The sequence below is a fragment of the Eriocheir sinensis genome, chromosome 35 (assembly GCF_024679095.1).
Source record: "Eriocheir sinensis breed Jianghai 21 chromosome 35, ASM2467909v1, whole genome shotgun sequence".
NCBI lineage: Eukaryota > Metazoa > Arthropoda > Malacostraca > Decapoda > Varunidae > Eriocheir > Eriocheir sinensis.
This window is the reverse complement of record NC_066543.1, coordinates 14,341,229-14,353,728: the sequence shown is the minus strand read 5'-3', so window position 1 is coordinate 14,353,728 and position 12,500 is coordinate 14,341,229. Positions and strand designations below refer to the sequence as shown.

Genomic DNA, 12,500 nt, shown 5'->3' with positions numbered 1-12,500 from the left:
CATGGAAGTAGGACAAGATATGAACCGTTCCGTCTCCACACCTAGTCTTCGCTGTGAGTCAATTCGTCACCACCAACGAGGAACGCCAAGCAGACTTCCAGCAGCATCGCCACTAATTGCTTCGCGTGCTTGATAGACGGCTCGCCCTTCGCCTCGTCCTTCAAGCGTCCCGAAATGTGGGCTGGTGTCTCGCCTCCACACCTTTGCCTCAACTGTGTTTCCTGATATCTCGTAACCTTAACATGTACGCAAAATTACAGTGACCTATCAGAATGTTTTTTTTTCTTTTATCTCTACCAATAGGATTAAACTTTCTCCTAATAGCCAGTAACATCACATCACTAAGAGATGAGCGGAATTGCATCGAACATTTCATCAATACCCGAATACAGATGCCTCGTGACCTCACTTTGTTTTATCCATAATTGAAGCGACATATCCGAGTATTAGTTTCTCCGTCTAGTACTACGAGACGAGACGATTCGAATGTTATTTCTTATATTTATTACTGCCAATTCGAATATTTTTTTCTATCCAATATTACCAATCCGAATTATTTTTTCTCTCTAGTATTAGCAATCCGAATGTTTTTTTCTCCCTCTAGTATTACAAATCCGAATATTATTTTTCTATCTAATACTACCAATCCGAATGTTATTTTTTCCTCTCTAGTTTTACGAATCCGAATATTTTTTTCCTCCCTCTAGTATTACCAATCCAAATGTTATTTTTTCCTCTCTAGTATTACGAATCCGAATATTTTTTTCCTCCCTCTAGTATTACCAATCCAAATGTTATTTTTTCCTCTCTAGTATTACGAATCCGAATATTTTTTCCTCTCTAGTATTACGAATCCGAATATTTTTTTCCCTCCCTCTAGTATTACCAATCCGAATGTTTATTTTCCTCTCTAGTATTACGAATCCGAATATTTTTTCCTCTCTAGTATTACGAATCCGAATATTTTTTCCTCCCTCTAGTATTACCAATCCGAATGTTTATTTTCCTCTCTAGTATTACGAATCCGAATATTTTTTCCTCTCTAGTATTACGAAACCGAATATTTTTTCCTCTAGTATTACGAATCCGAATATTTTTTCCTCTCTAGTATTACGAATCCGAATATTTTTTCCTCCCTCTAGTATTACCAATCCGAATGTTTATTTTCCTCTCTAGTATTACGAATCCGAATATTTTTTCCTCCCTCTAGTATTACCAATCCGAATGTTTATTTTCCTCTCTAGTATTACAAATCCGAATATTTTTTTCCTCCCTCAAGTATTACCAATCCGAATGTTTATTTTCCTCTTTAGTATTACAAATCCGAATACTATTTTTCTATCTAATACTACCGATCCGAGGGTTATTTTTTCCTCCCTCTAGTATTACCAATCCGAATGTTTTTTTCACACTCTAGTACCACCAATCAGAATATTTGATTTCTCTCAGCACTGCCAATAGGAATAAACTCTCCCCTAATAACACGTAACATCACTAAAAGAGGAGCGTAATTATATCGAACATTTCACCAATACCGTCGCCTGTCCCGCCTGACGGCCCAGTGACGCGTGAAGTGATAATATTGGATGGCTGACGCGGCGAGTGGCTGTCTAATTGACTGACTGATTTATTCATTAATGTTTCGACGCCGAGCAACAGCTTGGTCAAATGCCGACAAGAGGCGAGACTGATGCGTGTTAGTGACGGAAGTACACGGCGGAGCAGGTGGAGGCTGATGCGACGAGATTGATGTTATATACTTCATTATTCACGACAGGTGTAACGACATAGCTGGAATCTCTCTCTCTCTCTCTCTCTCTCTCTCTCTCTCTCTCTCTCTCTCTCTCTCTCTCTCTCTCTCTTGCTAGCAGATTTCATCCATAAAAAAACTGTGTGTGTGTGTGTGTGTGTGTGTGTGTGTGTGTGTGTGTGTGTGTGTGTGTGTGTGTGTGTGTGTGTTTGTGTGTGTGTGTGTGTAAGTTAAATGTGGTTGGATGTGAGTGTAGTTTTATTCGTTTTTTTTTTTTTTGTGTGTGTATTCTGACCTTTACTCAAACTCCCCTGTGGTGTTTGACAATATTCTTCACGATATAACTGCAACCTTCGTGAATATCATAATCATATATATACTGGTGCTGAAAAATGTTCGATTAAAGGAAAATATAACTAATTCAGATACTAACCAGGAATAACAACTTCATCAACTTTACACTATCACTGAAATTACTGGAATTATCATAATCTTCAATGCTGATTACATGTACTCCTCATAATTATCATAACCGTTTATTAAAAAGGATTACCATTTTTATCACATTATCAATATTACCACCACCGTCATATTATTATTACTGTTATTACTGTGCCTGTGTTTATTATTATGTTGGGAAAGGAAGATGAAATGAATTATGAAAAAGGAGGAAGAGGAGAAGCAAAATGAACCGAAAAAAATGAGGAGGAGAAGGAAAATGACCCCCCCCAAAAAAAAGGAGGAAGAGAAAAAACTAAAAAAAGGAGGCAAAGAAGCAGAATTAACCGAAAAAAAGGAAGAGAAAAAAACTAAAAAGAGGAGGCAGAGAATCAGAACTAACCGAAAAAAAGGAGGAGGAGAAAAAAGTAAAAAAAAGGAGGCAGAGAAGCAGAATTAACCGAAAAAAGGAGGAAGAGAAAAAAGTAAAAAAGGAGGAAGAAAAAAACTAAAAAAAAATGAGGCAGAGAAGCAGAATTAACCGAAAAAAAGGAGAAAGAGAAAAAAAAGTAAAAAAGGAGGAAGAGAAAAAAGTAAAAAAAGGAGGCAGAGAAACAAAATTAACCGAAAAGAAGAAGGAAGAGAAAAAAAACGAAACAAATTTGAGTAAGAGAATGAAAATCAACTCCTTCCAAAAAAAGGAGGAACAAAAAACGAAAAAAAAAGAGAAAGAGAAGGAAAATGAGCCAAAAAAAAAAATAACAAGACTTTAATTATACAGGCAGTAGCTCACCCTTCAAACTTCAAAGCCTGGACTAAACATCTCATCAATCAAGAGTTTTCGAGGCTCTCCCTTCATCCACCCTTCCCTCGCCGCTCCCCGCTCCACTCCCTCGCCACCCCTCAATAACTCTACGTTCCTCTCCCTCCACATTTCAAAACTTCACATATATCCAGTCATTTATTTCTCTCTATTCTCTTCTCTCTTTTAATAATCCTGTTTTTGTCCTTCTCAACACATCAGCAAGGCTCCCATTCACGTCTCACAAATATCTACCTTTAATTTACATCTTTCCAATTACTTCATGTCGTCGCTCTATATAAAACCATCCAACTCACTCTTACATTTCTCTCCTATATTGATTTACTTCCACGCTTCAAGGACGAGTTTTCAAAGACACCGCTGTTTGTACCCTTCCCTTGAGTTCCGTCCAGATCAGTATTCCAAACAACCATCCAGTCACGTAACTAGCACACCCATATCTTCTTTACCCTTTCAAGCTCTTCCTCAACCTTCCTATCACTCCCTCAACCTTCCAAGTCTGTATACTTTCGACGTACTGCCTCCCAACGTAACATCATCCTTCCATCTCAAAGTTGATTATCCCTGACATTTCCTCCGTCTTCCACTAACTCTTTTACCTCAACCATTCCCCACTATTCTAATTCATCCCGTTCTCTTTGCGTCACAACAGCACTGCCATCCTATGTAAACCTTCTTCACCATTCCACCTTAACGTTAATGAGCCCCATATTTCACTCATCTAACAGTAACATTTAATTATCTTCCCAACCTCAGACTTTCTCTACCTGTTCCCCAGTCCATGTTTTCAGTGTTCCCGCAGTACTATTAATTAACCATCTAATTGTTTCTTCCCCCTGCCGCCTAAACCGTCATCTATCTCGACTCTCATTTTCTCTCTCGCCCTCCATTCCCACCCATCCTGACTCAGTCCTGTTCTTGGCTCCCCCGCAGTACTCCCCACGAACGTCGCCATCACGGGGACCACCACGGCGAGGGAGGGCCGCCAAATTAGGCTCCGCTGCACCTCGCGCGGCTCACGTCCCTCGGCGCGGCTCTCCTGGACACTACAAGGCAAGCAGGTCCCCGCGGAGAAAGAGGTGAGTGGGAGAGAGCGAGTCAGTGCGTCGGGAGGTAAGTAAAATGAGATCTCCGTTACTAAATTGTATCTTCGTGGGTTTTGCGTCTTCCTCTGTCTCTCTTTGCTGTTGGTGGAGTGTGTTGCGGCCACTTCGGTTATTTTCCCATTGCTAGAGTCCATGGATACGGTACAATCAGGAGACTCTATCTTTAGCCTGACCTCTACGCCGTAAGCAGGCGAGAATCTGCAAGGGAGAGTATGTCTTTTTTTGGTTCCTTTTCCCTTTGCTAGAGTCCATGGATACGGTACAATCTGGAGACTCCATCTTTAGTTTGACCTCTGTGCCGTAAACAATTGAGAGAGTGTGCAAGGGAGAGTATGTCTTTTTTTTGGTTCTTTTCCCTTTGCTAGAGTCCATGGATACGGTACAATCTCGAGACTCCATCTTTAGTTTGACCTCTGTGCCGTAAACAATTGAGAGAGTGTAAGTGGCCAAGTGAGTGCTCGGAATCGTGAGTGAGCAAGGGAGTAAGTGTGAATGAGCAAGTGACGGTAATTAAATGAGTGCGTGGGCGTGAGTGCATGAGTGAGTGTTTGGAAGCGTGAGTGAGCAATGGAGAGAGTGTGAATGAGCTGAGCAAGAGGGAATGAGAGAGATTACGGGGCGGGGATTGAGCGAGTGTGTGGGAGGGAGCGCATGAGTGAGCGATTACGTAAGTCCTTGAGGGTACGTGTGTGCTTGGGTGAGTGAGTGAGAGCTGAAGGGTGGGTGAGTGACTGAGTGAGTGAGTGAGTGAGTGTGTGTGAATGAGTGCGTGAGTATGTGATAAGTGCGTGGGTGAGTGAGCAAGTAAGTGAGTGAGTGAGTGAATGGGAGCGTGAGTGAATGAGTGAGTGAGTGAGTGAGTGTGTGTGAATGAGTGCGTGAGTATGTGATAAGTGCGTGGGTGAGTGAGCAAGTAAGTGAGTGAGTGAATGGGAGCGTGAGTGAATGAGTGAGTGAGTGACAGAGTGAATCAGTGCGTGAGTAAGCAAGCTGGAAAAAAGACGAAAATGAGTTGATGTAATCTCAGAAAATTATCTAAGCGACACTCTAAGTTGCTGTTTTAAGTAGCAGAGCGTGTAGTTTTAGATATAACAGTGCGTGAGTGGATTGTCAAGTTGTTCCTAAGTTTTCTTCCCTGCACACCTTCCCTGACCGTTCTAGAGGTTGCGTGTGCCCTTCTAAGTGTCTGTTTTAAGTACGTAGTTTATTTTTAAGTGAATTTCCGTTCCCGGGGGTTTGTGTGTGTGTGTGTGTGTGTGTGTGTGTGTGTGTGTGTGTGTGTGTGTGTGTGTGTGTGTGTGTGCCATCCTATAATTAACTTTCACTCACAGTTTTTGCACTCCCTCCACCCTCATAAGCCTTCTTACCGCCCGCTCCACTAACAACACTGCTGGATGGAGGTAAGGGGAGAGAGAGGAGGAGGGAGAGAGGAAGAGGGCGTGATGCAGAGGAGGGAAAGAGGGAAGTTGATTTATGTGGCACGTGTACTTCATGAGGAAAGAGAGAGGGAGGGAGGGAAGGAAGGAAGGAAGGAAGGAAGCAAGGAAGGGAGGAAAGAAGGAGGGAAGGAGACGGAGGGGTATAAACAAGTTTCGAAAGCAGGTGGAAATATTGAAGGAAGGATGACAAAGAAGAGATGAAATGAGGTTGGCTGATATGCTGCAAATAGACGAATGAGTGCATGCGTGCGTGAGAGAGTGTGTGAATAAGCGAGTGAGTGTGTTAATAAGCGAGTGAGTGTGTGAATAAGCGAGTGAGTGTGTTAATAAGCGAGTGAGTGTATGAATAAGCGAGTGAGTGTATGAATAAGCGAGTGAGCGTGTGAATAAGCGAGTGAGCGTGTGAATAAGCGAGCGAGTGAGTGAGTGAGGGAAGGAAGAGTGGAGACAGAGAGGTGTAAATATGTTTCTTGATGGAAATATTGAGAGTAAGATGATAGAGAAAAGATGAAAATAATGGTGACTAGTACAGAAAATGGACGAGAGAAATAGAAGTACGAGTATACCTAGAGACGGAATAAGCAACTATGGGGATTAGTTTTACAAGAAGGGAGGCAGCGCAAGGGCAAAAACAAAAACAGAAAAAAAAGCACACTAGACGCTGCTCTGAACAAAAACAGAAAGATCAAAAGGCCAAGAGAGGGGTCAATTTCGGGTGAATAAAACAAACTATGTATATATGGAAACGTACAATCAACATCGGTACCTATTTCCTTGCATCATTTAACATCAGTGTATTCTTAGACGTCTCAGCTTCACCACATCACCTCCACTATATCCAAAGGCCAAAAAAGGAAATGAATCGGGGTTTTCATGAGTGTTTGTCAAGTTCACAGTACAGAAGAAGGGTCAGCCTACCACCAAGGGCCATAAAACTACCCCTGGAAATGCCTATACAGCTCCTACGAAAGCCTTGTCAAGTGTGTGTGCTTACGAGGTGAAATGTTTAAGAATTTGGTCCTAGAATTTTTGTCATGTCACCCAGCTGGTCATCGCTTCACACCCCATTCATTAAACACACACACACACACACACACACACACACACACACACACACACACACACACACACACACATACAGCTGCCATGGCCCCCTCCTCCCCTTGCTCTCCCGTCATCCTTCCCCTGGCAATCCTTTAGAGCCCTCTCGCCCTCTACTCGGAAACCTACCTTAATCGTCACACATCTACTCCTGTTAGCGTTCATTTCTCTCTCTCTCTCTCTCTCTCTCTCTCTCTCTCTCTCTCTCTCTCTCTCTCTCTCTCTCTCTCTCTCTCTCTCTCTCTCTCTCTCTCTCTCTTTGTCAACCTTTTTTTCCTTTATTTGCTGGCTTAATAATATCGAATAGATCCTCAAAACAAACACGAATATAAGAAAAAATAAGAGGAGGAACGAGAGAGGAAAAGGAGGAGGAGGAGGAGGAGGACGGGGAGGAAGAGGAGGAGGAGGACGAGGATGAGGAGGAAGAGGAGGAGGAGGAGGAGGAGGCTCTTTCCGTGGTGATGGTGCCGTCAGGTGCAAGCGAAAAATGTTCCCTTACACACACACACACACACACACACACACACACACACACACACACACAGATAGATAGATAGATAGATAGATAGATAGATAGATAGACAGACAGACAGACACTCGGATAACTGCTCTCCACAGAAAATGACTCGCTTTGTGTATTTCCAGTCGGACTTTCGAAGCTTTGTTTTTCGTGTTTCGGCCCCGATGAGCGGCATGCAGCAGGGGGGGGGGGGTGAGGGGGGGGGGTGTACTGCAGAGGGAGGGAGGGAGGGAGGAAGGGAGCGACGAAAACTTTGCGTGTGAAAGGGGAGGAGAAAAGGGAGAGGAAGAGAGGGGAGGAGAGGGAAGGAGATGAGATTATCTAAGGGGTGAAAGGGGAGGAGGAGGAAGAGGAGGAGGGGCAACAGGGATGGAAAAGGAGATTAGTGGGAGGAAAGGATGTGTTTTCAGGAGCATTTAGAGAGGAGGAGGAGGAGGGGGAACAGCAGGGATGGTGAGGGAGTAAGGGATGGAAAAGAAGGTTAGAGGGGAGAGAGGGTGTGCTTACAGGAGAATTAAGAGAGGAAGAGGAGGAGGAGGAAGAGGGGGAACAGCAGGGATGGTGATGGAGCAAGGGATAGAAAAGGAGGTTAGAGGGGAGAGAGGGTGTGCTTACAGGAGAATTAAGAGAGGAGAAGGAGGAGGAGGAGGAGTCTCAGTCACTACCTCCTCCATCACCACCACGACCACCACCACCACCACTTCGCCAACACCTCCAGGGCTCGAGTTCGTAAGGTTCCTATCCCCGAGATTTTCTTTAACTCCGCGGAATTCCAAGGATTAAAACTCAGAATCAGGAGAACTAGAGTCCGTATTAGAAGAGCTCCATTTCGCACAACATTTCATTAAGCAAGCGGGCGGCGCTGAGCCAAGTGCTGCCCGAAGTGTTGATGGTGTTGCTGCTGTGGAGGGGGGAGGGGGGAGGGGGGGGGTTGTTGTGTTGCCCTGAGGTGTAACTGTGATGGGTGTCTTGGGGCGCCACGCACACTTGTATTGCATTGGTATTTTCTATTGCGTGTTGTTTTTATCTTCGTATGATTGTTTAAACGTCGTAGAAGTCTTTAGTGCCAAGATTGTGACAAATCAGTCTTTTTTTAGTTTTTTTACAGCAGAGGAGTCAGTTCAAGGGCATAAAAAAGGTAACAAATGAAAAAAAAAAAAAGCCCGACACTCACTGCTCCTAAAAAGAGTTAGGTGTGTCAAGTTGGTTTTGTTGATATTTTTGTGTAGCTCTTTTACGACTCTGTAATATGTCTGTGAAAATCTAACGCTTGTAATTGCTTGCTTGTAGTCTCCAAAAGCGGAATTAAAAAGTTAAACTAGCCACGTAGCTTGATACTTAATAAATACTAAAACGTTTAAGAGAATAGGTCTTAGTCTAGCAATATCCTGAACGTTTTGTCAAGTGCCGAGATGCAGGACATTCCTTTACCCGTTGGGAGGCGGGGAAATGCCTGTGACCTTGTTCGCGGCGGCCTGATGGAAAATGTGTCACCGGAGAGCGAAGGGACCGTCGTGTTGCTGAGCCTCGTCGTTATCCCGAGTCATGCGGGCTTAACGAGGCTTCGGTGACGACTGGGACCCACACGTGAGCCCTGAGAGCAGTGTGAGTGATGCACGGGAGGCCGGGTGTTACGATGTGTCCTGGTGCTCTGCTAGGCTGGCGAGGAGGCGCGGCGGCCGCCCTCCTCAAGCTGAGCTGCCTATCGGTGCCTCGGTCATAATTGGCAATAACCTTTTCCGAGGCGCAGCTTTTGAGGCCCAACGTTCATGTGAGTAATCAGAGGCATCCGCTATTTTCATTGCATGCGTTTCTTTCTCGGAGGAGGGACGAGGGGGGGGGGGGGTCAGGCACTGGGGTTTGTAGTCCACCGAATTAGTGTCTGTCATGTAACCCGCCCCCCGCCGGCTCGCTGGGGCTGGCGTGTTGAGTTTAATACTCAACGCTAAACTGCACATGCGGTCTGTCCTCCTGCAACGCCTGCCTCGTGCACACGGCGGCGGGCGGTGTGAGTGGACGCTTTATTATGGCCATCCGCTCGGACCTCGCCACACCTGCTCCTGTCTCCGGCCCGGCCTGCACGACCCTCGCAGCGGCGCCACACGACCCGCTGTCACCCGGTTAATCATGCCCTCCCAAAGGCTACCACTGACCCCATGACCCGCAGTGACCCGGCCAATCACGCCCTCCCGAAGGCTTCCTCTGACCTTGACCTATTCATCGCTCCATCCATTTCTCCTCCCTATTAGTAAACTGTCAAAAAACTTAGATCAACAAAGAATATATTTTTTTTTGTTGTAAAAAAAAAAAAATAGCACAACACACCGTATTCCTTGTCGTCTTTGAGCCACATATTCCGCCGACTAATCAACTTCCTAAAAGAATTATTGGCAAGCTTACGTGACTAGAGTATACCACAATAGATCGAATCCCTTGTCATCTTGGACCCACATATTCTACCGACCAATCAACTTCCTAGATAAAAATAAAGATACCACCATAAATCACCTTAAACGCCTATACATTCCCCTATAAATAATCACTAAGCCTTAATCATGACAACATAGATAAGCCTGCGTTCCCCCTCAAAGCCAATATACACTCCTCTAATTAAAAAACACCGAAAATCCTTCACTTTAACCAACAAAGATAGCCTCGTCTCACCCTTCAATGACCTATAACATTTATCACCTCTAGTCATGCAAGGCGGCTGACTTTTTTTTTCACTTAAATTTTTCATTACCAGTGGCGTATTCAGCTGCGGGAGAAGGATGAGTCGCGTATGAACGTTCCTCTATTGAATATCCCCTTCGGCAGTGTGTCATCAGGCCGCGGCAGGCAACAGTCGGGTTATGGCTGCCCCGACCCTTCCACCGTACGCTTAATCACACATGTTCTACTTTAAGTGCACCATTTTTCTGTATTTTTAGCTTAATAATGATGGGCGTCGCGGGATACATACATACACACACACACACACACACACACACACACACACACACACACACACACATTATCCATCTAAGCGAGCGAGGCGGGCGTGGAAAGGGTGAAGTTCGCCTAATTAGATCACTATATCAGGATGAAGGTGCCCGCCTACAGACACAATTCACCGCCCCCTCCATCTTTCTCCCTTTACCTCGCTCTCATTTTCCCTCTCTCTCTCTCTCTCTCTCTCTCTCTCTCTCTCTCTCTCTCTCTCTCTCTCTCTCTCTCTCTCTCTCTCTCTCTCTCTCTCTCTCTCTCTCTCTCTCTCTCTCTCTCTCTCTCTCTCTCTCTCTCTCTCTCTCTCTCTCTCTCTCTCTCTCTCTCTCTCTCTCTCTCTCTCTCTCTCTCTCTCTCTCTCTCTCTCTCTCTCTCTCTCTCTCTCTCTCTCTCTCTCCCTTGTTGCTTCTTCTGACCCTTTTTCTTTTCTTTCTTCATCACCACAAGCAGGCAACCACCATCTTCCTTCGCCTCCAGCACCTCCTCCTTCTCCTCGTCTTTTTCCTTCTTCGCCGTCACCGTCGCCAGCGCCTCGCACAATTTTCTCCTTCCTCCCTTACTCATTTTCTTTTCCTTTCTCTCCGTCTCGCTTTTTCCTCATAATCAGCAGCAAGCAACCCACCTCCACCTCCCTCTCTTCCTCGTCCATTCTTTCCTTTCTTTCTCGCCCACTCACTTTCTCTTTTTCCCGTCTTTCTTTTCTCGCTTTTTTTCTCCTCAAGAGCAGCGGCAAATGGACGGAGAGAGGAGGGAGGGAAGGCGGCACAGGTGGAGAGGAAATGAAGGGACCACCGCTCACACCTGGCAGATGCTCTCCTGATGGGATCTTGTCGCCTGCTTGACTCCGTGTGGCCTCGTGTATGCGCTTTGCCACCTGCCTCCCCTGCCTCAACCCTCTCCCCTCCGTGCCTCCTCCCCTCACCTGCCGCCTACCCGCCCCTTCTCCGCCGCTGCACTGCCTTATTAGACTGGCTGAAGGTGCAATACCGACGCCTCAAACTGTTTGCCGCGCTGGAGTGAGGGCGTTTGCTCGGAGAAGTGTGTGGGGGGGCAGGAAGGTAGCGGTGGGGATGGGTTCATAAAGAGGACGCGGTGTAAACAAGATGCGGTGGAAGGTAAAAGGCAGCGGGATGGTTTTATAATGACGGGTGAGAGGCTGGATGCAAGGAGTGGAGGCAGCGACCCGTAAAAGGCTGTGACTGTAGAGTGCCAGCAAGAAGTCCAGGGTGGAGAGTATAAGCGATGATGAGGCCATGTCAAAGAGGACGAAGGCAGGACGGACCGACCATAAAGAGAGAGTGTATGCGTTACAGTGGCGGTACAAGAGAGGAGACTAGCATGAAAGGAGCCAAGGAACAATGAGATCAGCTTTAATGGTGGTAGTTGTGGCAAGAATACTACCACAAGAAATTTAACCCGTGAGTGCTACGGATTATGGTGGTAGGGTGGAGCGGGTAGCAATGGTGGCAGTGGTGGTTGAAAGCAGCAACGACACCAATAAGAAACTAAACCAGTGAGTGATGAGTGTGGCGGCGTGAAGAACGGGTGGTGGAGGCGGTGATAGTTAAGACAGGACAGGAAGGGCGACGGAAGTGCCAGCGAGGAAAGTAGTAGCAGACAGGGAAGCAGCCGTGGCAGGAGGTGATGGCGGGGGGGGCAGTGAGCGGCAGGCAGTCTGGGGGTGTTTGGGCCGCGGCAAGTGTCGGGGACGAGGGCGGTGCAGCGGGATTTGTGGTGCGCAATGTCAGGTTTGCCGCGCGAGTTATGGTTCATATTAGCAAATTACAAGGTGCGGGGCGAGGAGGGGTTATGGAGTGCAGTCACGGTCACCCAGTCAGCCAGTCACCTCACCACTAAGCCAGACACACACACACACACACACACACACACACACACACACACACACACACACACACAGTCAGCGCGCCACCCACCACTCCTGCAATCAGAGCGTCACCGGTATTCCTTTTCTACGATATTTTAGTTGCTCTCTATGCCAAGAATGCGTCAGTGAATTTAATGTGGGGAGACTCGCGTAATTTATTCCCCGCCGGGTGTCTCTGGGAAGGTCCGCACGTGTGAACTGTTCGTTGACGTGCTGGCGAGAGCTTTTCAGTTTCACCTGGTGCCATTTGTTTCGTTCCTGGTGTCTGGTGTTGTCTGTTTCACTTCTTCCCTACCGTTACTGTCTGTTTCTCTCTCAGTGCTCACCCTTGCCGTCTGCTTCCCTCCCTTTCACTCCTGATGTCTACATTTCACTCCTGTTGCCTATACTGTCATCGTCTGTTAAACTCTTGGTGTCTTCTGTTGCTGTCTGTTTCACTTCTTGTGCTTACTG

At 46.2% G+C, this 12,500-nt stretch overlaps 1 protein-coding gene and 1 long non-coding RNA gene across 2 annotated transcripts in view; one reads left to right on the top strand and one right to left on the bottom strand.

The window, feature by feature from the left end:
* Positions 1-12,500, bottom strand: part of LOC127007457 (uncharacterized) — a 196,161-nt gene that overhangs the window by 38,440 nt on the left and 145,221 nt on the right. The window lies entirely within an intron of this gene.
* Positions 1-12,500, top strand: part of LOC127007456 (neural cell adhesion molecule 2-like) — a 164,989-nt gene that overhangs the window by 46,471 nt on the left and 106,018 nt on the right. The window contains exon 5 of the mRNA XM_050878499.1: positions 3,945-4,090. Within this exon, the coding sequence (XP_050734456.1) occupies positions 3,945-4,090 (146 nt within the window). The remainder of the gene's footprint in view (positions 1-3,944; positions 4,091-12,500) is intronic.